At 36.8% G+C, this 22,232-nt stretch overlaps 1 protein-coding gene across 6 annotated transcripts in view; it reads left to right on the top strand.

The window, feature by feature from the left end:
• LOC143039895 (glycerol kinase 5) overlaps positions 1–22,232 on the top strand; it is a 474,671-nt gene that overhangs the window by 267,720 nt on the left and 184,719 nt on the right. For 5 of the 6 annotated variants that reach the window (XR_012967672.1, XM_076210228.1, XM_076210230.1 and 2 more), the window contains exon 3: positions 14,967–15,060. The exons of the other annotated variant lie outside the window; for it this stretch is intronic. Coding sequence is in view for 4 of the 5 variants with exons in the window: in XM_076210228.1 (XP_076066343.1) it covers positions 14,967–15,060 (94 nt within the window). In the remaining variant the exon portion in view is untranslated. The remainder of the gene's footprint in view (positions 1–14,966; positions 15,061–22,232) is intronic. 6 annotated transcript variants of the gene reach the window in all.

The raw sequence follows: 22,232 nt of genomic DNA, 5'->3' as shown, positions 1-22,232 counted from the left end.
TTCAGTATCACAAATTCCACTTTCAGTATATCCAATAGAATATGTTCTTCATTATCACTAGCATTATGTATGAATTGCTCGACTCATGTCCTCTCAAGAAAACTCAAAACCCTCTGAGACCACAAACTTCCGTCAACGAAGGATGGGGTTTTGCTGAGTCAGGGTAGGAGTGCTTAGAGCCATAAAAACTTATAAATAATAAACTTAGATACCATTAAAAACTTATAGATTGTTTGCTGGACCTAGTATCAACCTTCCCTGAAAATTTCATTAAAACCAGTCCATAATTTTTGCGTAAAATTGGTCAAAGTCAAAATAATCACCTCGTTTTTTTTCTTCAGATTTCATGGTTTATGAAACACATTTATTATTCATTTGTTGTAGCTCTGCGTTTCCTTAAAGATAGTTGGGACATTGGTCTCTACAAAATGATGATGACCAACCGCTTCATGCTTCATGCTTTCAGTCAAGCACCCTCTGAAGTCAACAATATCTTATTTTTCATAATTATTTTTGTAATTTTCATTAAAATATGTGTCTAACAATTATAGTCACTTTTAAGCATGTAAATGGAAGAATATAAGTTGAAGTACATATGTTTTGATTTCTATGTCAATAAATGCAGTAGAAGTATTTTATTTTTATTTTTTGTGTTTGGGGTCTGTCAGACCCCGCTTTACCTGAATCGTTTGTCAAAAAGACCTTTACCTGTTAAGGGTTAAAGTTGCCCATCATAACTATTCTTCCTCCCTCTTCCATTATCTTGTTTAATGCTATCTTTGTGTCCTCTAACATACTTTTATGTTCACTCTCTTCCCATGAGGCTGTTTTCGGGGGCACATAATTTATCACAAACTTTCTGCTCTTCTTATCTCTGTTTGTGTCCCCCCCACCCTCTTTAAATCCCTGGAAAATATTCTCATCACTTTCTACTGTATTGCTCTTATCTATACTTCTAATCTTTACATTTTTGTTAGACATTTCATCATTACTAAATTGGTCCGGCCCTCATTTGTTTAGATTTCGTCTGCCTGCCTGGGCCAAGTCCTCACCTTCCACATTTCCTTCCATTTCCCTCAGTAATCCCTCCCCTTCTTTTTCCTTACTTTCCCTACACCACGAGCAATTTCCCCCCCACCCTGCAAATACAATAGGTACTTCCTTTGCTTTGGGATCCACGAAATTTCACTTTTTCTTCAGAACGTCGTCTATGCCGTCCGTTCGTTGAAGTGTGTGTGTGTGTGTGTGTATGTATGTATTGGCTGCTTGTTATTGTGGCAAAGTAGCATGCAGTTAATACTCTAGGGTCTATATGGGGCACCCCTACAGACCAGATCCATACATTTTGTCTGTGATAGAGGAAATCTCTGTTCATAGAGAAATGATGACACTTTTATTATACTGCGACTGTCCCTCCGTCATGCTGTCCCCCAACCCCTTGTAACTGTCCTATACCACTTCTCTGAATATTCATTTCTTTTTTTCGCCTACCTATGGTGGGGGACAGAATGCTGCCACCAAGTATTCCCACTTGAATCATAAGAGGTGAGAAAAATGGGACGGGGATTGGGACTAGGCATCCTTCTCCCTGTAGCCCCACAGGGGACATTCCTAAAAAGAATAAAGGCATAAGAGGGTCTAGAAGTTTTCCAACCAGTAACCTAAGGTTTGGGTCTTTTAATATGCATGGATGTAGTACAAATGAGAGTAAAAGGGAAGAGATAGGGAATATGTTTGTGAGAAGAAAGATGGATGTGTTGGTTTTGAGTGTAACTAAGTTGAGAGGGAGGGGTGAGTGTAGTTGGGAGGTTCTCAGGACTGAAGAGAGGATGAGGGAGAGAAGGGGTGGCTATACTAGTAAGTGAAGAGATAGGTAAACATGTGGTGGAGTGGAAGGTTTCTTCAAGGTTAATGTGGATGAAGGTGAAACTGGGAAAGGAGATGTGGGTTTTTGTAAGTGCATATGGGCCTGGTAGTGAGAAGAGTGTAGAAGAAAGGGAGTCTTTTTGGATAGATTTAAATGAGTGCATAGAGGGATTAGGGAGAAACGTCACTGTAGTAGTATTGGGAGACCGTAATCCTACGGTAGGAAATGTGGAGTTCCAGGAAAGTATCGTAGTGGAGAGTTGATGGTGGAGATGTGTCTAGAGAGTTGATGGTAGCAAATACATTGTTTAGGAAGAAAGTCAAGCATAAGTACACATGGGAGAGGGTGGTGGATGGAAGGGTGGTAGATAGAGCATTAATGGACTATATAGTGGTAGATAGGAGTATAATAGGAAGAGTTAAGGATGTACATGTTCTAAGAGGAGAGAGTGGGGGGGATATCAGATCATTTTCTGGTGGAAGGTAAGTTGAGAGTACATGTTCTAAGAGGAGAGAGTTGGGGGATATCAGATAATTTTCTGGTAGAAGGTAAGTTGAGAGTGGAGGATAGATGGAAAAAGAGGAAAAGGACAAAAGGTAGGGAGGTGCTTAGAGTGAAGTACTTAAGGGGATCGTTCATCAGAAAATCACGAAAAAAAAACAAAAAAAAAACGAAATTCTGAAAATATTTCCTCTAAAAGTGTTGCTTATTAGCTATCTCGTGGCTGAGTATGGATGTTGTATCTTGATTTTTACTATTAAAAAATATATAAAACAGTACCTCCCCACCCTACTGTGGCTGGGTCGTGTGCTCTACGTACTGCATATCATGTTTTCTGTTGTTACATATATTTGCTAATAAAAGAAGCTGTGTATTTTGCACAATATTTATGCTTTTGTATGATAATAGCATACGATATGGCAACAGGGACCTGACTCCTTAGCATACTGTCGTACAGTATGTGAACGTGACTTATTCATAGCTTGTCTTTCAAGTAAGTGAGACATACTATTTTCTAGAGTTCAATTCTGTGCTCAAGTTGCAGTTCTGAACCACATCTTTGGTTATGAACTTGCATATATGCCATCAGCAAGAGGGACAACAACCAGTGCTGTCATAAAACAGCTTAGGATGGCAGATAAAGATCATCTGTCGCCAAAGATGCATGGCTCCAAGAAAAGGAAAAGTGCACGCTTGGAACCTGAGCAATATAACCCTGGTGGATACTAACTGGATTCATCAACTTAAAATAATCAATATCCAGTCAAAGGTCTATCCTCCGAATCAATTTCAAAATTTTCAAAAATTACCCCTCGAAAAAAAAAAAAAAATAAATAAATAAAAAAAGTATAAGCATAAATGACTTGAAAACTCAGTGGTATCTTCTCTGAGACAAGACAGTTACTAGGAAAAAATCTCAGCCACTTTCACCCCAAACAAAATAGTTTGATTTTCTAATGGATGATCCCCTTAAATGAGAAAGAAAAGAAGGAGTACAAAAAGAAGCTGAGAGAGGAGTGGAAGGGGAGTGAAGGATAGAGTAGAACTAGGAGTGGAGGAGGAATGGGGATGGTTCAAGGAGGGCGTCACAAGGTGTGCAAAGATGGTGTGTGGAACAAGGAGGATGGAAGGAAATAGAAGGAAGGGTAGTGAGTGGTGGGATGAGGAAGTAAAGAAGGTTGTAGAAAAGAAGTGAGCTTTCAAAGATTGGTTACAAAATGGGATGAGGGAATCATATGAGAGGTACAAAGAAAAGAAAGAATTAGAGCATAAGATAAAGGAGGCAAAGAGGAGAGCAGATGTGAAATGGGGTAAGAGTATGAGAGAATATTTTGAAAGTAATAAAAAGATGTTTTGGAAAGAAATTAAGAGAGAGTAAGAGGAGGTGAATCAAGTAGAGAAGAAAAAGTAAAAGGTGCAGGTAGAGAGATGATAATGGAAGAGAAGGCAGTAAGGGCAGAGTATTTTAGGGAGTTGCTAAATACGAAGGAGGATAGGGAGGGAAAGGTAGTTGTAATGGGAAGTGCAAAGAAAATTACTGTGAGTGAGGAAAATGGAGGAGAAATAAGAAAGGATGAAGTGAAGGCAGTTGTTAAGATGATGAGAGCAGGTAAGGCATCTGGTCTGGATGGATGTCATGCAGAATGTCTGAAAAAAGGAGGTACATTGATGATGGACTGGCTGGTGAGGTTATTTACATAGAACATAAGGATGAAGGAGAATGCAAGAGACCATAAGGCCTACACAAGGAAGCTCCATATCCATCACCACCTGTCATCCCCATCCATTAAGTTGTCTAACCGTTTCTTAAAACAACTGATAGTTTCAGTGCTCACTACTTGGTTACTAAGTCTATTCCATTCGTTGACCACCCTATTAGTAAACCAATTCTTACCTATTTCCTTCTTAAATCTAAATTTGTCCAGTTTAAATCCATTACTGCAAGTCCTGGCCTGTTGTTTTAATATAACCTTGTTTGCATCACCCTTGTTAAAACTTTTGATCCACTTGAACACCACAATTAGATCACCTCGCACTTTGCGTCTTTCCAGAGAGTATAAGTTAAGGTGCCTAAGCCTCTCCCCATAAGGCAAATTTCTGAGTCCATGTATCATTTTGGTAATTTTTCTCTGTACTGATTCTAGTGAATTGATATCCATTCTATAGGACAGAGACCAAAAATGTACCACATAGTCAAGGATGGGTCTAACTATCGCTTGATAGAGTTTAATAATTACCTCTGTACTTCAATTTGTTACTGTCCTAGCAATGAAACCTAATGCTCTATTAACTTTATTCCTGGTGCTAATGCACTGTTTCCTGGTTTTAAGGTCCGGACTCACTAGAACTCCCAAGTCTCTCTTGCACGGGGGTGGAAAGGGAGTTGGGAGATAGGGTTGATGAAAGAGTATTAGGATGGTTTGGACACATGGAAAGAATGAGTGAAGAAAAATTAGTAAAAGAGGTGTGGAAAGCAGAGGTGGAAGGAGTGAATATGAGGGGGCGCATCCTAGGATGAGATGGATGGATGAGGTAAAAGAGGCATTACAAAAGAGAGTAATGTCTGTGGAGGAAGGATGGGAGAGGACAGAAGGTAGGGGTGAATGGAGAGGGGTTGTGTATGGATGATGCTGTGATGCATGAGGGGGTGGGGGATGAGGGAGTATGTATGAGAAATAGATTGACGCAGCCCAAAGGGATTTCTCCCCGTCTTCTCCTTTTCTGTATGAGGGGACAGAGGGCGGGAGGGGGGGTCGCCAAATTAATGAAGTGGCCTTGCTTCTGACCCAGGGCAGTGGACAGGATGCAGGGATGACCCGTCATCCAGGAGGTGCCAAGATGTGAGGGAGGGAAGAGGTTGGAGGGTAGTGGAATATCTAGGGGATGGAATGGGTGGGAGTGGTTTCTATGCCTTTTTCTTTTTGGCTACCCCCCCTGTGTAAGGGGGAAAAAGCCTTTGGTATATGTATGTGTGTATTCTTTCTAATTTCTTTATATTCTTTTTAGTACTGGATGTCCATAGTGTTGCTGCATACTCCAGTTTGGTCTAATTAATGTAACTAATATTTTTTTAATTATTTCCTCATCCAAGTAGTCAAATGCTTTCATTGACCTTGATAGGGTGAAGGTTTCTCCAACTAATTTATTGATATGTTTGTGCAGTGTCATGTCTTTGCTGATTATTACTCCAGTGTCTCTTTTAGAGTTCACTGTTTTTTTTTTACTTCTACTTCACCAATCTTATAATTTCTTGATATTCTGTTTTTACTTTTTCCAAACTCCATTATACTACACTTCTTGATATCTAAGTTCACTTCCCACTTTTGAGTCCATTTCCAGATTTTGTCCAGGTCTAACTGTAATGATTCACAATCCTCTGTTCTTACTTTCATTAGTATTTTTGCGTCATCTGTGAAGAAATTCATATGACAATCTACTCCTTCATCCATGTCATTATATATATGGTAAACATGATTGGAGCCAGTACCGAACCTTGTGGGACACCACTTATCATTTCTTCCCAATTCGAGTATTTATCTCTAATTACTACCCTCATTTTTCTCCCAGTCAGGAAGTCTTTCATCCATTCCAATAATTTTCCTCCGATGCCACCTATTGATTCTATTTTTCTTATTAGTTTCTTGTGTGGTACCTTATCAAATGCTTTTTGTATGTGTGTATGTACCTTGTATTTTGTGGGAGAAGAGCTATGCTCATAGTGACCCTCAGTTGTATTGTCCTGCATCCAGTTCTTTCTTAAGGGACTGTAGGGCGCGAAAACACGAAAAATTCTGGAAAATCAACGAATTTTAGGTAAACATTTCAAAAGATTCTCTATGATGGTGGTAACACTTTAGCCAAATATTACAGCTCAATTCCGTTTCTTTTCTTATATATAAAATAAAATAGATAAATTTTTGGCAACCTCTGGCAACCCCATTGCATGAAAAAACATTCTGTATATTGAAATAAAGTCAAAATTTTGATACCCAGTTCTGTTTTGTTTACTATAATTAATATATATGGAGATATCTGGCAACTTGCCCAACACTAATCGTCAATCACCACAAGGATCTCAGTATCTCTTCAAAGCTAAAGGAGAAAGGATGTCGCCCTGTCGCGTATCTGTTAGCCTACCAGTCATGCATGCGATCGTATTATCTTTTATTCTACCAACAGGTATTCAAAAGATTCTCTATGATGGCTGTAACACTTCGACCAAATATTACAGCTCAATTCCGTTTCTGTTCTTATATATAAAATGAAATAGATAAATTATTGGCGACATCTGGCAACCCCATTGCATGAAAAAACATTCTGTATATTGAAATTAAGTCAAATTTTCGATAGCCAGTTCAGTTTTGTTTAAAGTTTTAAACGGAAACGTAAAAAAATAGACAATGTCACGAGTGAGTACGCGGCCGGAGGATTTTAAATGCTGGTGCGCTCCTTTAAACTTTAAATGCCTCTCCTGAAAAGTTTATGTTTTTTATATTTAAATAGCCATATCTCTGTTTCTTTTTGTCCGATTTCATTCATTCTTTCGAATTTGTAAAGAGAAAGAGTAATTCTTTAATTTGATCAGAAAAAAACAAAGGAAACTGTAACTTAATTTTTTTGTTTAATTTATCATAGCAGATTTTCACTGAAGTTTCTACTATTCAAAATAAAAAAATCATAAAAAAGAATAAAAGAGAGTAGGAAAAAATCTAACTCAATGAAGTTGTTTCCAAGACTCTAATCTTTCATTTCCTACATAGTAGGCTGATTACCTATGCCTGTGGATACTTCAATGATTACAGATACTATCATAAAAAAAAGAAAGAAAAAAATTAACTACACGTAATATATACATGTTACTAAAACAATTTAGTATGCAATAATACTCTTTCCGATAGAGTAAGTATACATAAGTTCACCAAAGAAATTGAACAACTTTTATGACACGTTCACCTATAAGCACTTCCCACAGTCCCTTAAGATCATGTATAGTTTTAGCACTCATTGTTATCTCTTTCAATTTGTTCCATGTATCTATTACTCTTTGTGGAAAGCTGTTATTTTTCAAATCTCTTCTGTAACTGTCCTTAAGTTTCTTCTCATGTCCTCTTGCATTTCCTCTGTCCCATTTAAGTAGGTCATCCCTATCAAGGATTTCCATCCCTTTCATAATTCTGTAAATGGTTATCAAATCGCCTCTTTCTCTTTGTTCCAGAGTTAGTAAGTTTAGTTTGTCCAATCTTTGTTCATATGTCAACTTGCTAAGTGTTGGTGCCATCTTTGTCAATCCTCTTTGAATTCTTTCTAGTTTCTTTATGTTTTTTATTGTACTAGGTGTCCATAGTGATGCTACATATTCTAATTTTGGTCTTATCAGTGTAACTATTATTTTCTTTACCATTTCCTTGTCCATGTAGTCAAAGGCCACTTTCATTGATCTTATTAAATTGTAAGTTTCTCCAACTATTTTGTTTATATGTTTGTCTGGTGTCATGTGGTTTGAAATAATTACTCTGAGGTCTCTTTCTGAGTTTATTTTTGTAACTGCCTATGTACCAATTTTATATTGATCATATATTCTATTTTTACTTTTTCCAAATTCCATTATACAGGTAGTTCTCGATATATGCGACTTCGATATATGCGAATTCACGTATATGCGATTCAAGAATTTGCACCACTTTTCGATATGTGCGGGGATATATTCGAAGATATGCGATTTGACCTAAAAAAAAACGAATAAATAAAAATAGTCGCGGCCGATTATTTTTTTCAAAATACCTATTATATATTTGAAGTTGGTGCGCATAAAGCCGTGTGGTAACACTGGCTGCATCAGCTAGGTAGAGCTGGCATCACTGCGGCGTTATCACAACAACACCGGCAGCTGGACAGACGGCATCGTCTTAGGCATCCTTCCTGTTTCATAGGCCAAACCATTGTCTTTCTGCAGGTAATTAAGCTTATTTGATACACAAATTAATTATTTTTTTCACAAACAAATTAATTTTTGATACTTATTACTGCCCCAATTAATTTCGTCAATTTTCACTCTCTGCAAGAATTATCGTTTATTCTACGCACTGGATAAACTCTAAGCAGTAAGCCTGCCTGTGTATCTCCAGAGCACATCAACAGTCAGTTTAAGCGTAGCAAGCAGTCTGAAATGTGAATTGTAAACAGACTGATTTTTCAAACAGCTGAAGAAAATACGCTTGGCGAAATAAGTGATGTTTACGGTAGCGTCTTTTCCCGAGTTTAATACTCAGAGAGTGTTAATGTTGCAGAATATCATGCTCGCTTTGCTCACTCACTCTGTTCTATAACCCTCCTATTATAAATAAATAAAAAAAAAAATAATAATAATAAAAATAAAATAAAATAAATAAATAAAAAATCAATCCGAGTTGAGAACGTATCCCCCTTTTTCCCATAGGTTCAATAGTTCGATATATGCGAATTCGTTATATGCGGGGGGTCCGCGGAACGGAACCCCCGCATATAACGAGAACTACCTGTACTATATTTCTTAATGTTGAAATTCACTTTGTTTTTTATTTTCCATTTCCGACTTGTCCAGGTCTTCTTCAAAAGATTTGCTATCTTCCTCTTTACTTACTCTCTTCAATAGTTTCTCATCATCTGCAAAGAAGTTTATATAACATTCATTTCCTTCATCCATGTTGTTTATATAAACAGCAAACATTATTGGAGCCAATATAGAGCTTTGGGGGACTCCACTTATCATATTTACCCAATTTGAGTTCTTTTCTCTGAGTACCCCTCATTTTTCTTCCGTTCAAGAAGTCTTTTATCCATTCCAATAATTTTCCCTGTATTCCACCTATTGTTTCAATTTTTCTTAGTAGCTTTTTGTGTGATACTTTGTCAAAAGCCTTTTGTAAGTCCAGGAAGGCACAGTCTGCCTAGCCATCTCTTTTTTGTATTATGTCTACCAATCTTGAGTAAAAGCATATTAAGGGGGTATGCGAGACCTAGGGGTCATTTTCTAAACTATTTAGAGTAAAGAGCTGAAACTTCTCAGGTAAATAGGTATCCATGTTGCCTACATTTTAGGTGAAACAGAATGATGTATGTACACATGTACATATACCAGTAGTGACATTTAAAAGTGTACAGCATCATAATACGTGGACCAATTTGTTTTATATTTTGGCTATGATTAGTCAGTAGGCACACCTAGGGCCGGTCATTGAGTAATTGAACAATTTCCTTTATTGTTTTACATACAGGCATTTCAATTTTAATGTCCGGCAAAAATCGTGAAAAATGACATTTTTTTTGTCTTGTTTCCATTATTACTCCTAACTCTTTCATCTTATTCAAAATATTTGAATGACCGGCCCTAGCAGTTATTAAATGTAATATTTCCCGTAAGTTTCATCCAAATCTGATGTATTTTAGATTTTTTATGATTAAAAAAAAGTAAAAAAAATATTGAACGGAGATATGACGACTTGAAATATAAATGTATCTGTAATTTGCTTATAGTTTCACCAATTTGACTGATGTTTTCATGGCTTAATTCTTATTATATAATGGATAAGTACAGTAAAAATCATCAACATATTTTAATTATAAGTACTTTAAATAATGAAAAACTAAAGTATAAGTATATCACAGTAGTGGCGACGCACAGACGACACCATCATATAATTTGCTTTTTTGCACATTTGTCGGTTTCTTCATATGAAACCTCACTGCTGGGGGTCTTCAGGGTATCTAAATAATTGGAAAGAGGTTTATTTTAACCAGCAGTGGGTGCCTTTGGAAGTGAATCCTCTCTTACTCCACGAACCATCGATAGTACTCGTAACTTTTACTTCCGGTAAAGTTGGGCAAAAAACTGCTCTTCTCCACAATCATAAATTCACATTCATTCTTATCTCCCCTCTGTATAATTTCATAACTAATATCTAATTTTCTTGCTGTATTCGAGATGAATAAAGTACTTCATGGTGTAGAACCTGGCTACATATGTTGAGAGAGGTGGAAGTGAGGGCAGTGGTGGAGTGAGAGGTGGTGAGGTCTAGGCTAGTCGTCTTTGACTGTTATCTTTAACTGTTGTTTTTTTGTCATTGTAGATGTTCTTTTTGCTACCCATGATGACTGTACTAATGAGTAATATGTACTAGCTAAGATAATATATTGCCAGGAGAGCTCATGAGACATGCGTACTTTTTTTTTCGAAGCTAGTAGGTAACTGAGCTCTAAGTTGGCAAGAGCTATCCCTCCACCTTCCTCCCTTCCCCTCCACCCTCATACTGGCCGTTGAAGCATTGGGCGAGCGTAAATTCAATCGAATTTCAACGTTATTCGATGCGCCTGAAGGTCCTAAGTGGCATGCCCCCCCTCTACTGTGGGTTGCGCCTTTAACTCCATCCATTTAAACCCCTGCCCAAGACATTTAAATTGCGTGCCGCTGGAAAATTATTTGTCGGGATTTATTTCTAAATGGTATACAAACATTTTGAACACAGTTTTGAAAAATGCTATATCTTGACCAAATTCACCCCCCCCCCCCGCAGGTGTTGCGTACCCCCTTAAGTACATGATCTTCCACTCCTAAACCCAAATTTGTTGGGGTTTAGTATTTTGTTCTCTTCCAAGTGTTTAATCCATTTATTTTTTTATAATTTTTTCACATATTTTTGCAATTGTGCTTGTAAGGGATACCAGTCTATAGTTTGTTGGATTTTCTTTATCTCCTCCCTTATATATTGGTACAATATTTGCATTTTTCCAATCTTGTACTTTTCCTTTTTTTAATGAGAAGTCAATTATCTTGTGTATTTTATCTGCGAGTTTATGTATACATTCTTTTAATATCCAGTTTGCTATTCCGTCTGGTGCATGTGACTTTCTGACATCAAGTTTCTTTATTTGGTCCCTTATTTCTGTGTCACCCTTATTTCTTTCATTTTGGGGGATCTTTCTTGGTGTCCATCATCCCACATTTGTGAGCTTTCAACTGTGAATACAGACTTAGTGTCTGGTCATTACTTCAGCCATTTCTATATCTGTTTATTCTTTATTTCCTTCATGCAGTTTCACTATTTCATGTTTGTCTTTTAGTTTATCGTTTACATATCTGTAAAATAATGTAGGTCTATTATATCTTTTTCATAGTTTCTTTTTTCCTCTCTGCATATGTCTACATATTCATTTCTCAGTTTGATGTATGTTTGCCATTTAGTCACTTTTTTATTTTTTTTCCATCTTCCAAGCTTTGTCTCTATCTTTAGCATCACTACACTTTTTATTATAACAGCACTTTATGTACACCCTTTTCTGTTTCTGTTTAGGCACATATTTATCTGTACCCTCCTTATATATATCTTTAAAAATGTTCCATTTCTCTTCCATCTTTGTTTCATCATTTGCAAATTTTTCTAAGTTTTACAAAGTTAGTTTTGTTGTACATTAATCTTCCTTCTCTATGTTTCTCATTTTTTCTCACAACATTTTGTTCCTTAAGCTCGAACTCTATTTGTATGTGGTCACTCTTCCCAATTGGTGTCTTATAGTTTATTCCACAATTTCAGGCTCAGAGGTGAATATCAAATCTAGTCTTAATGGTTCTTCATTTTGTCTGTACATAGTGTTTTCTTTGACCCATTGAGTCAATGTGTAATCAATGGTCATATCCAGTAGGATGTTGCCCCAGTGTTCCTCTCCTCCTCCCATTGTCAATTTTTCCCAATTTATTTCCTTTGTGTTAAAGTCACCCATAATTACTATGTTTTCTCCTTATTTCAGTGTCTCTGTTAATTCATTCTTTGTGTCTTCTAGTAATTTTGAGTGTTCACTGTCAGTTCAAGTCTTAGTTTTTGGGGGCATATATACAACTATGAACTCTCTACTTTTCATACTGTTATTTTCGACTTTAATTGTGATCAGTTCCACATTATCCTTTCCTTCTGATGCCTTTATTACATTTAGGTCCTTTCTAGTCAATAGCATGACTCCTTACCCTTTTTTGTCCATTCTATTTTTTGACCAAAGGTTGTATAAACCTTGTCCCACCATACTTGATTGTATAGGACCTTTTAGTTTTGTCTTCACAATTCCCGTTATGATTGGTTTCTCTATTGACAAATAGTCGTATAATTTATTTATTCCAGGGATCATACCATCCATGTTTGTATATGCCACTTTTAATTTTTTCTTTTCTCTTTTTTTATGTTTCCATCTTTCTGATGTACCATTTACTCAGTCTCAGATCCAGCATTCTCCGAATGTTCTTTTCTTGTTTTTTCTTTGGCTTCACTTCTCAGTGCCCCATCTTTCTCAATTTCCTCTTCATTCATTTCCTTTTTTATCCACACATTTTTGTATTTTTCACTGCTAGTTTTGCCGCTTTTGGTAGTATTTCTTCCTCTATCATTTGAATTCTTAGTTTGATTTTCATTGGTCTATAGTTTTTTCTTTTGAGTATGTCCCCATCCTATGCACATCATCGATGTCCTTTTTCAGATTCTGTCCCTCGTCTTGAACCACATTTAATATCTCCTCAATTTCTTTCTCTTCTTTTTCTCTTTGGTATATGTGTACATTAGACTGGCCCAGTTGTATAGGGGTGGTTTTTCATATTATTAATTTCATTGGTCTCACCCATGCAAATTGTGAGGCTAGCTATAAAAACAATTGTTGCCAAATTTGAGGTATGTTGAACGAGTTTTAGTAGTGCCACAAAGCCTACAAAGTTTAAGGTTTCTCAGTTTTTCCACACCACCCTTGAGGTAACTGAAAAAGGCGCTTTTTTTATGTGGTATCCCCAGGAGGCCTATTGCACAGTGTTTTGCAATGAACTGAGTTGTTTTTTATTATTATTCATTCATGCTTTTCTTCAATGCATGTTTTGTTGTATTTGGAAATTTATCTCTGTGATCTTCAACAACCTGTAGAAGGTACTGAAGCTGATCTTCATTTTTGGTAAGATGATTATTGTAGCTCTCAATCAAGGCTATAGCTCTCTCTGCATTGTCATTGGTGACATTCATAGTATTAGTATATTCTTTTGCAGCTTGAGAATCACTTTGTTCATTCTATTCAGACGGGTCTACTTCTAAGAAAGAGGAATCTAAGGACAACTTTGTAAAGAAAAGTCTACTGAATTCAGTCACGAAATCAGCTAAAGTTTTGTCTGAGATGCTCACTTTTTCTCCCAGTGTGTACCGTTTTTCTGGATGCTGTGAGCCAGGCTTCTGCAATGCCGACTCCATCTTTCTCTTCAAGGCTAGAGAGATACCTTCATCCATGAAAGCAAGGGACACCAATTCTTCACTTAGATACCATAGGTGACGACCAAGAGCTCTGCTGGCCACAGAAGCAAGTTCCTTATCTTCACATATCTGAAGACTTTGCAAGTACTCTAAATCCTTGCGAGGTGCAGTAGATGCAGTTGAAGAAGTAAACCAGTTAGGAACGTAGAACTGCACGGCAAATTCTGCAAATCGCTCCACTGATGACTGCTCCTTCTTTATCATTTTAAATTGTAGCTTGAAGAGCACAATTTTAATTGAATAGATCACCTTTGCCATCCAACGTGCTCGATGCACTGCTCCAGGCTGCTTGAAGCTGATGCTTGTTGTGTCACCTCCTAAATATGCCACTGATAGTTGTAAAAGTTCTTTGTAATCTGCGCGAGGATGATGACATTTCAACTGTTCCTGGCAAAAAATGAGCTCCGCTTTTTTCGAGGGAAGACTTGCACTATGTGCTTCATATGATGAAGTATTGATACTCTTCCATGAATTTTGGAAACGTTTGAATAATGGAATTTCTGGCCCAGATGAAGCACCAAAACACTTCTGAAATATATCAGACACTATTATTTCGTTAATATGATGCCTGCAAGCAAAACAAAGAAGACTTCTGTTTAGTTTTGTTTCTATTGCCACACATGCACCTTTCTTACGACCACTGTTACTAGCAGCATTGTCAAAACACATGGCCTTAATGCTGTCTTTAATATTCCAATCTTCAAGACATTCCACAACTGCTGCTGCTATTTGATCACCTGTACCTGACATTAGTTTTGGTATTCCCAAAAGTTTAGAGTTGCCCCCATATATTTATATTTATATTTCTCTTACGCTAACATATGTGTAAAAATAAATGTTAGTTGTGGCACTATTAAATACAGTTATATTTTGCTGCAAATTCGCACAGATTTTTTTTTTAACAAGCCTCATAATATCTGGGGGTGAGACACCAGACTCGGTGAGGGAAGTTTATTGCCTGATATTTGGATCCTAGTACTAGTACTAGGACTGTCTTCAGGGGTGTCATGGGATACAGAGATCACAAGATTATATTGCCTGCAGTTGAACCTGGGACAGGAACTGTATGGCCAGGGCATGCCATATTCCTCCCCTGCCATGTATCTATTGACTTGTTTAAATGTTTACAAAGTACAAGCGTTTACATCCCTGAATTGAATGAAATTCCTTGCTAGTAGTCAGAAGTACTGTACAAGTCCTGAATACCAGTGAAAAATATAAAGTTGCTGTTTTATTTGTATATATATATATATATATTTATATATTTTTTTTTGTTTTATTTCCATGGACAGATTACTTTATTGTACCCACAAACTGGCTATGTAGAGATGGATCCTGATGATGTATGGGATAAAACTGTTAGTGTGATCAAAGAAGCCATTCAGGGTAAGTGTGATACTTTTAGAAATACATTTTATTGAAAAAATTGTATATATATATATTTACATATGTACATACATATACCAATGGCTTTATCCCCCCTTAAAAGGGAGGTAGCCAAAGTCAAAGACATAAATCCACTCCTACCCATTTCATCCCCACATACACCACTCCTATTCACCACCCCTCCCCCCACTTTTCTTGGCTCCTGGATGACAGGCATCCCTGCATCTTGCGCATTGCCCTGAGTCAGAAGCATTATAGCAAGACACGGCACATCCACAGCAAGGCCGCTGCATTTAATCGGCGACCTCCCTATCAGTCCCCTCATGCAGAAAAAGAGATGGGGAGAAATCCCTTCAGGCTGCATCAAAATCTCCTTCACACATACTCCATCACTCCATCCCCCACCACCCACCCTCTTCCATGCATCACAACATCCAAACACAACCATTCTCCACTCACCCCTATCATCTGTCTTCTCCTGTCTTTCCTCAACAGACATTCCCCCCTTTCCCAGTGCCCCTTTTACCTCATACATCCATCTCATCCTTGGTTGCCCCCTCATGTTCACTCCAACCACTTCTGCCTTCCACACCTCTTTTACTAATCTTTCTTCACTCGTTCTTTCCATGCATCCAAACCATCCCAATACTCTTTCATCAACCCTATTTCCCAACTCCCTTTCCACCCCCATTCTCCACCTCACCTCAACATCAGGAAAGCTGGTAGACTCTATTCAGGTCTGAGTGTTGTTGAAGGTTGCCAAGGAGCCAACATCAGGAGAGCCGATAGACTCTGTTCTTCATCTTCACCTCTTTCTTTTTGCTTCTTAACTAACTACGTATACTCTTCGGAGTTGTTTATATACTTGTGTAGGTATGACATCACATACCCCTTCCATACGATGATGCCTACATAGGCATCATGAGGCGCAAGTGGGTACATGAGTATTCCATCTTTGGCGTCTTCATTATATTTTTTATAGTTGTAGCCCCCCATATTTTATGAACTGGCTTGATCATGTTTTCTGTGGTCATTGATATTCAGAGTGAAAGAGAGTGAGTAATACAGCTGTAACTTTATATTTTATAATGTGAGTATTGTGATGCATCATTGAAACATTGTACATCAGGCAAATGCTGCCCACAAGAATTTGACTCATATTGAAGAGGTTAACGAAACACCTCAAAATGAATTCCATGCTGAAACCTGTGAAAAGTGTAGGGTAAACTTACTACGGTAAATATAACAAAAGAAAAAATTAAAAGGTGTATAGATAAACTCAAAGTTAATAAAACACCAGGGCCTGACGGTTGGTATCCAAGAATCTTAACCCCTTCCATACGGTGCCGCCTACGTAGGCGGCATGAGGAGCAAGTGGATACGCGAGGCTGCCATATTGGCGTCTTGATTATATTTATTGTAGTTGCTCCTGCATAATGACATACTCTCTAAACTGTCTTCATCACATTTTCTATGGTTATCAAAATTCATGGGTGAAAGAGAGAACGATCGATATAAACGGTGACTATTTTTTATGATGCGAGTATTATGACGAAACATCGTACGTCTGGCAGCTAATGCTGCCCGCGAGATTTTGGCCCGTAGTGAAGTGGTTAAAGGAAATAAAAAATGAGATTGTTGTTCCATTAGAAATTATTTTCAAGAAATCCATCATATCCGGAGATGTCCCAAGAGAATGGAAGCTAGCTAACGTTACTCCCATATTAAAAAAAAGTGACAAAAAGAAGCCAAATAACTATAGGCCTATAAGTTTGACTTCAATCGTAGGAAAAATAATGGAAACTATCATCAGAGATGCTATCGAACATCATTTAGAAAGTAACCATTTGATATATGATAGCCAGCATGGTTTGATACGGAAACGTTCTTGCGTGACTAACTTACTCGAATTCTACAACACAGTTATCTCGAGTTATGACAAAAGAAACAATATAGATTTAGTATATCTAGACTTTGCAAAAGCTTTTGATACCGTCCCACACGAAAGACTACTTACTAAATTAGCTTTACACGGAATAAGTGGTAGCATATTAGGCTGGACTAGTAATTTGTTGAATGGTCGAAAACAGAGAGTTGTTTTAAATGGAAAAACTTCTAGATGGAAAAATGTTACAAGTGGAGTTCCTCAGGGTTCCGTTCTTGGGCCACTTCTATTCATAGTATATATAAATGATATAAACCATGGACTAAAATCTACTGTTTCCAAATTTGCTGATGATACAAAACTGTGCGGAGTGGCAAATGATCACTCAAACCAATTAGATATTCAAGAAGATTTAGATAAATTACAGCAATAGTCTGAAAAATGGCTAATGAAATTTAACACAAATATATGCAAGGTAATGCACATATGTAAAAATAACAGTATGATTACAAGTTATTAGGAAATTCATTAACAAAAACGGATAGTGAAAAAGATCTCAGCGTAATTATCAGTAACGACCTCAAATCATCCAAGCAGTGTATTTCAGCCTCTGAGAAAGCAAATAAAATTGTGGGACTGATTGCGTGATCTTTTGATTTCAAAAGTCCATCACTCATTAACAAGCTATATAAATCGTTAGTTCGTCCACATTTGGAATATGCTGTTACCGTATGGTCACCGAATCTCATTATAGACATTGACAGACTGGAAAAAGTACAACGGCGAGCCACAAAACTAATTCCAAATATAAAAAATAAATCATACAAAAATCGACTAAAACATAGGAATCTGTTTTCCCCAAAAAAAGCGTAGACTCAGAGGTGACTTGATACAGGTGTTTAAGATTTTAAAGGGAATTGACAACATCAAAAGTGACAACATTTTCACATTGAATGAGAATCAGACAAGAAACAATGGTCTCAAACTGTCCGGAAATAGATTCAATTTGGAAGTAGGTAGAAACAACTTTGCCTACCGTGTAGTTAATGAATGGAATAAACTTCCTGCACAGGTAGTGCAATGTAGTTCAGTTCGAAGCTTTAAGAATCATTTAGATAAACACCTAAGGTCAAGGAAGATGCTGTAATGATTATAATTTATTTTATATTGTTTTTGTTTTTTTATCATTTGTCTGTTTTGATTTTCATTTATTATTAGTTATATGTCAATTTATTATTTACTATTTACCTCTTTATTATTTAACTATACCTATGCATTTATTTATGTATTTCATTTGTTATTTACATTATTATAGTTTTTATTTAATATTTTATTATTATTATGATTTTTTTTTGCATCCGACCTAGATATGGACCAAAAGGTCTCATGTTGGCATGCTCCGCCTTTGTAATCCTTTGTAAAGGAATATATTAGGGGCATTCAAGTCCTTTCACACATTCAAATCAAGGATTGTTTAGAATGTCACTCCTACTACTTCCACTCGTGTACCTCCACCAGATGAATCACATGGTTGGTTTGGCTATATGTATAAAACAAACTTCTCTATAACACCCATGGTCTTGTGAGACTTCAAAATGTACTTCTATAACTACTTACAATTTTGTATCTTAAACACACACGCACACACATGCACACACCACTCGTCAGAGAGGAAGTCCAGCAATTGAGCTCTGACTTAGCCCTTTGTCGATTGGATCAGGAAAAACGACTTGTTTTTCGGGATGTAGGGCTGTGTTTTTGAGTGACCGGTAAAGTATCAAATCTAGTATTTGGAAAAGTATAGTTTTAGCACAAAATGGAGGAAAGTAAAGAAGGCAAAAGAATTAATGAACCAACAAAGAGAGAATGAGATATGAGTAGAGTGGAATCACCACTAGGAATAATCCCAAAGAGAACATGTACAAGGGTCACTCAGAAGACGACTCAAAGGTATGAAAGCAATGTTTTTTGGGCTTTCAGAGGGAAAGGGGACCAATAGAAAAAGTTATGGATACAGAAAGAGAAACTAGGGTTAGCAGGGCACAAAGGAATCAAGACATCAACGACTTGATGGATGAATTTATTTAAAAATAGACTATAGAGCTTTGTAAAAAAGAGATGTCAAACTTGTGTAGAACTAACAGAAATAATCAGAGTTGAATGATCTAGAAAGTGAACTGATTAAGATTAAAAGAGAAAATAAAAGAAAGGAAAAGGAGAATAGAAACAAAAATGAAGAACCAAAGAAAGGTCAAAGAACAATTACAATCAGTGACCAAAAAAGTGGGAGAATCAATCAAAGAGACGGATATCATTGAAATAAAAAATCAGTAGAAACAGGAACGTGAAAATGAAAAAAATTCTTTCAAAGAAATAGCACAACAGGTAGAAGAGAATACAAAGGAAACAGTGATTAAGGTAATCAAAGAAAAGGAAAACTGGGTGAGAGACACAGTGGATAAAAACAAATGCATTGTGGTTTATGGTATGAAAGAAAAACATAATGTACACAAATACCAAAGAGAAAAAGAAGAGAAAGAAATTGCGAAGGAAGCAATGAAAGTGGTTCAGGACAAGGGTCAAGAGTTGGAGAAGGAAAGCAACGATGTGCATAGGATGGGCACATACTCTATAGAAAAAAACTACAGGCCAGTGAAAATCAAACTAAGGACTCAAATGATAGCTAAAGAGATACTATTGAAAGTGGCAAAACTGTGTGGATAAAAAAGGAAATGAACTATGAAGAAATAGAGAAAGATAGGGTATTAAGAAATGAAGCTAATGAAAAAAACAAGGGAAGAATGTAGACTGATTTTTGGAGAGTACTGGATCTGAGGCTAAGAAAAAGGTACATCAGAGAAGAGGAAACATAAACCAAAAAAAGAGAAGACAAGAAAAAAATTTAAAGTGGCATACACAAACATGGATGGTATGATTTCTGGAATAAAATAAACAACTATTTGTTAATAGAGAAACCAGACATAATGGGAATTGTGGACACAAAATTGAAAGGTCCTATATTATCAAGTATGGTGGGACAAGGTCTGTACAACCATTGGTCGAAAAATAGAACTGATAAATGGGGAGGTAGGAGTCATGTTATTGACTAGAAAGGGCTTAAATGTGATAAAGATAACAAAAGGTAAAGATAATGTGGAAATTGTCATGATTAAAATTGAAAATAGTATTATGAAAAGCAGAACATTTGTAGTAGTGTATGTGCCCCCAAAAACACGCTTGGCCTGATAGCGATCATTAAAAATTACTGGAAGACACAAAGAATGAATTATCTGACATACTGATAGATGGAGGAAATATAGTAATTATGGGTGACTTTAACACAAAGGAAATAAATTGGGAAGAATTGACAAAAGGTGGAGAGGAACTCGGGAGCAACATTCTCATAGAAATAACCATTGATTATACATTGACTCAATGGGTCAAGTAAAATATCAGATATAGAAGCAATAAAGAACCATCGAGACTAGCCTTGATATTCACTTTTGTGCCTGAAATTGTGGACAAAATGAATTACAAGACACCATTTGTGAAGAGTGACCACATACTAATAGAGTTCGAACTTAAAGAACAAAATAATGTGAGAAGAAATGAGAAACATAGAGAAGGAAGATTAAGTACAACAAAATGGACTTTGTAAAACTTAGAAAGAAAAAAAAATGCTAACTGGGATTTTTTTTATTTTATTTTTTGTTATTATTATTATTTTTTTTCAAATGAAGAAACAAAGATGGAAGAAATGGAACATATTTAGAGAAAAATTCAAGGAGGGAACAGATAAATATGTACACTAGAAGAAACAAAAAGGGTTTACATAAAGGAAATGTAGCCTTGGTGGGCTGACACTCCTGCTGTAAAATGCAGAAAGCATTAACTCCAAAACTATATATTTCTTTCCCCCACAGTTTTGGTATTTATGGAATCAGCAGAAAGAGATGAACCTTACTCTTAAAGTGGGTTAATCCTGTCTTACAATTATATTGGGATCTCAACAGGCAGACTGTATTAACTCCACATGTTTTCTACATTATTAAAAAGCATAACTCGTTTACTATTTGCCTAACACATTGTGGGAATCTAATGCCTTAAAACAACAGTTCTAAGGTCAATCCCTGGGTTTGCAAAACTACAATATGCAGTATAAGTAGCAAAAAAGCAATAAAGATTCAAACCCTCTGATTCACTAAATATAGCAATTCATCAATGAAAAAGTGGTGCAATACTTGGTTGTAAACAGACGGAAGAGGGGTGATAGCGGGTGGCAGAACCATAATGTATCACAGTGATCAAGTTTAGTAAGAAAAAAAAAGAAGGGAAATAGATGAAAAATTATGATAAACTGACATACGCTGAGACAACCAAAAGAAGACTAGATATGAATAAGTATAAAAAGCCTTTGGGAGTGGTTAGGAAAAAAAATTGTAATATTGATAGTCCTAGATATGAATATGAATTTTTCTATGGATTCATAACAGAAAGAGGTATGGACTTCAAAAACATACTAATAAATCAAGAAATATTTGAAATGAAAAGGGAAATTGTTGAATGGAAAAGGGAACATAACAACAGCTGGCTCACCTCCCACTTTTCTCCATTTTCTTTAACCATCTCCAATCCCTGACCCACTACCCTTGCATTTACCTCTCGCACTACCCCATCCATGTATAAGTTGAACAGCCAGGGCGACATAACGCATCCTTGACGGAGTCCCACCTTTACCTCTAACCACTCACTCTCTCCATTTCTGATCCTGACACAAGCTCTACTACTCTCATAAAAACTCTTGACAGCTCCTAGAAGCTTTCCTCCTATCCCATATATCTGCATAACCTCCCACAGTGCCTTTCTGTCTACCCTATTGTAAGCCTTTTCCAGATCCATAAAAGCCCAAAAAACATCCTTCCCCTTTCCTATAGCTTTCTCACATATCTGTCTTACCACAAAGATCTGATCTAAACAACCTCTACCCGTCCTAAATCCACACTGTTCCTCACCAATTACTCCCTCTGTTCCTCTCCTAATCCTCTCAATCAAGATCCTCCCATAAGCCTTCCCAACTACACTTAAACTAATCCCTCTGAAACTACTACATTCACACTTGTACCCTTTTCCCTTGTAAAGAGGAACTATACAGGCACTCCTCCAGTCCTTCGACACTCTACCCTCTCTCCAGCAAACATTAAATAACCTCACCAGCCAGTCCACCATCACTGTACCTCCTTTTTTCAGACATTCTGCATGGCATCCATCCAGACCAGGTGCCTTACCT

This window comes from Oratosquilla oratoria, chromosome 27 (genome assembly GCF_046742065.1).
Source record: "Oratosquilla oratoria isolate Oo_2021 chromosome 27, ASM4674206v1, whole genome shotgun sequence".
Classification (NCBI taxonomy): Eukaryota; Metazoa; Arthropoda; class Malacostraca; order Stomatopoda; family Squillidae; genus Oratosquilla; species Oratosquilla oratoria.
The sequence above is the reverse complement of the archived record's forward strand: the minus strand, read 5'-3'. Positions and strand labels throughout refer to the sequence as shown.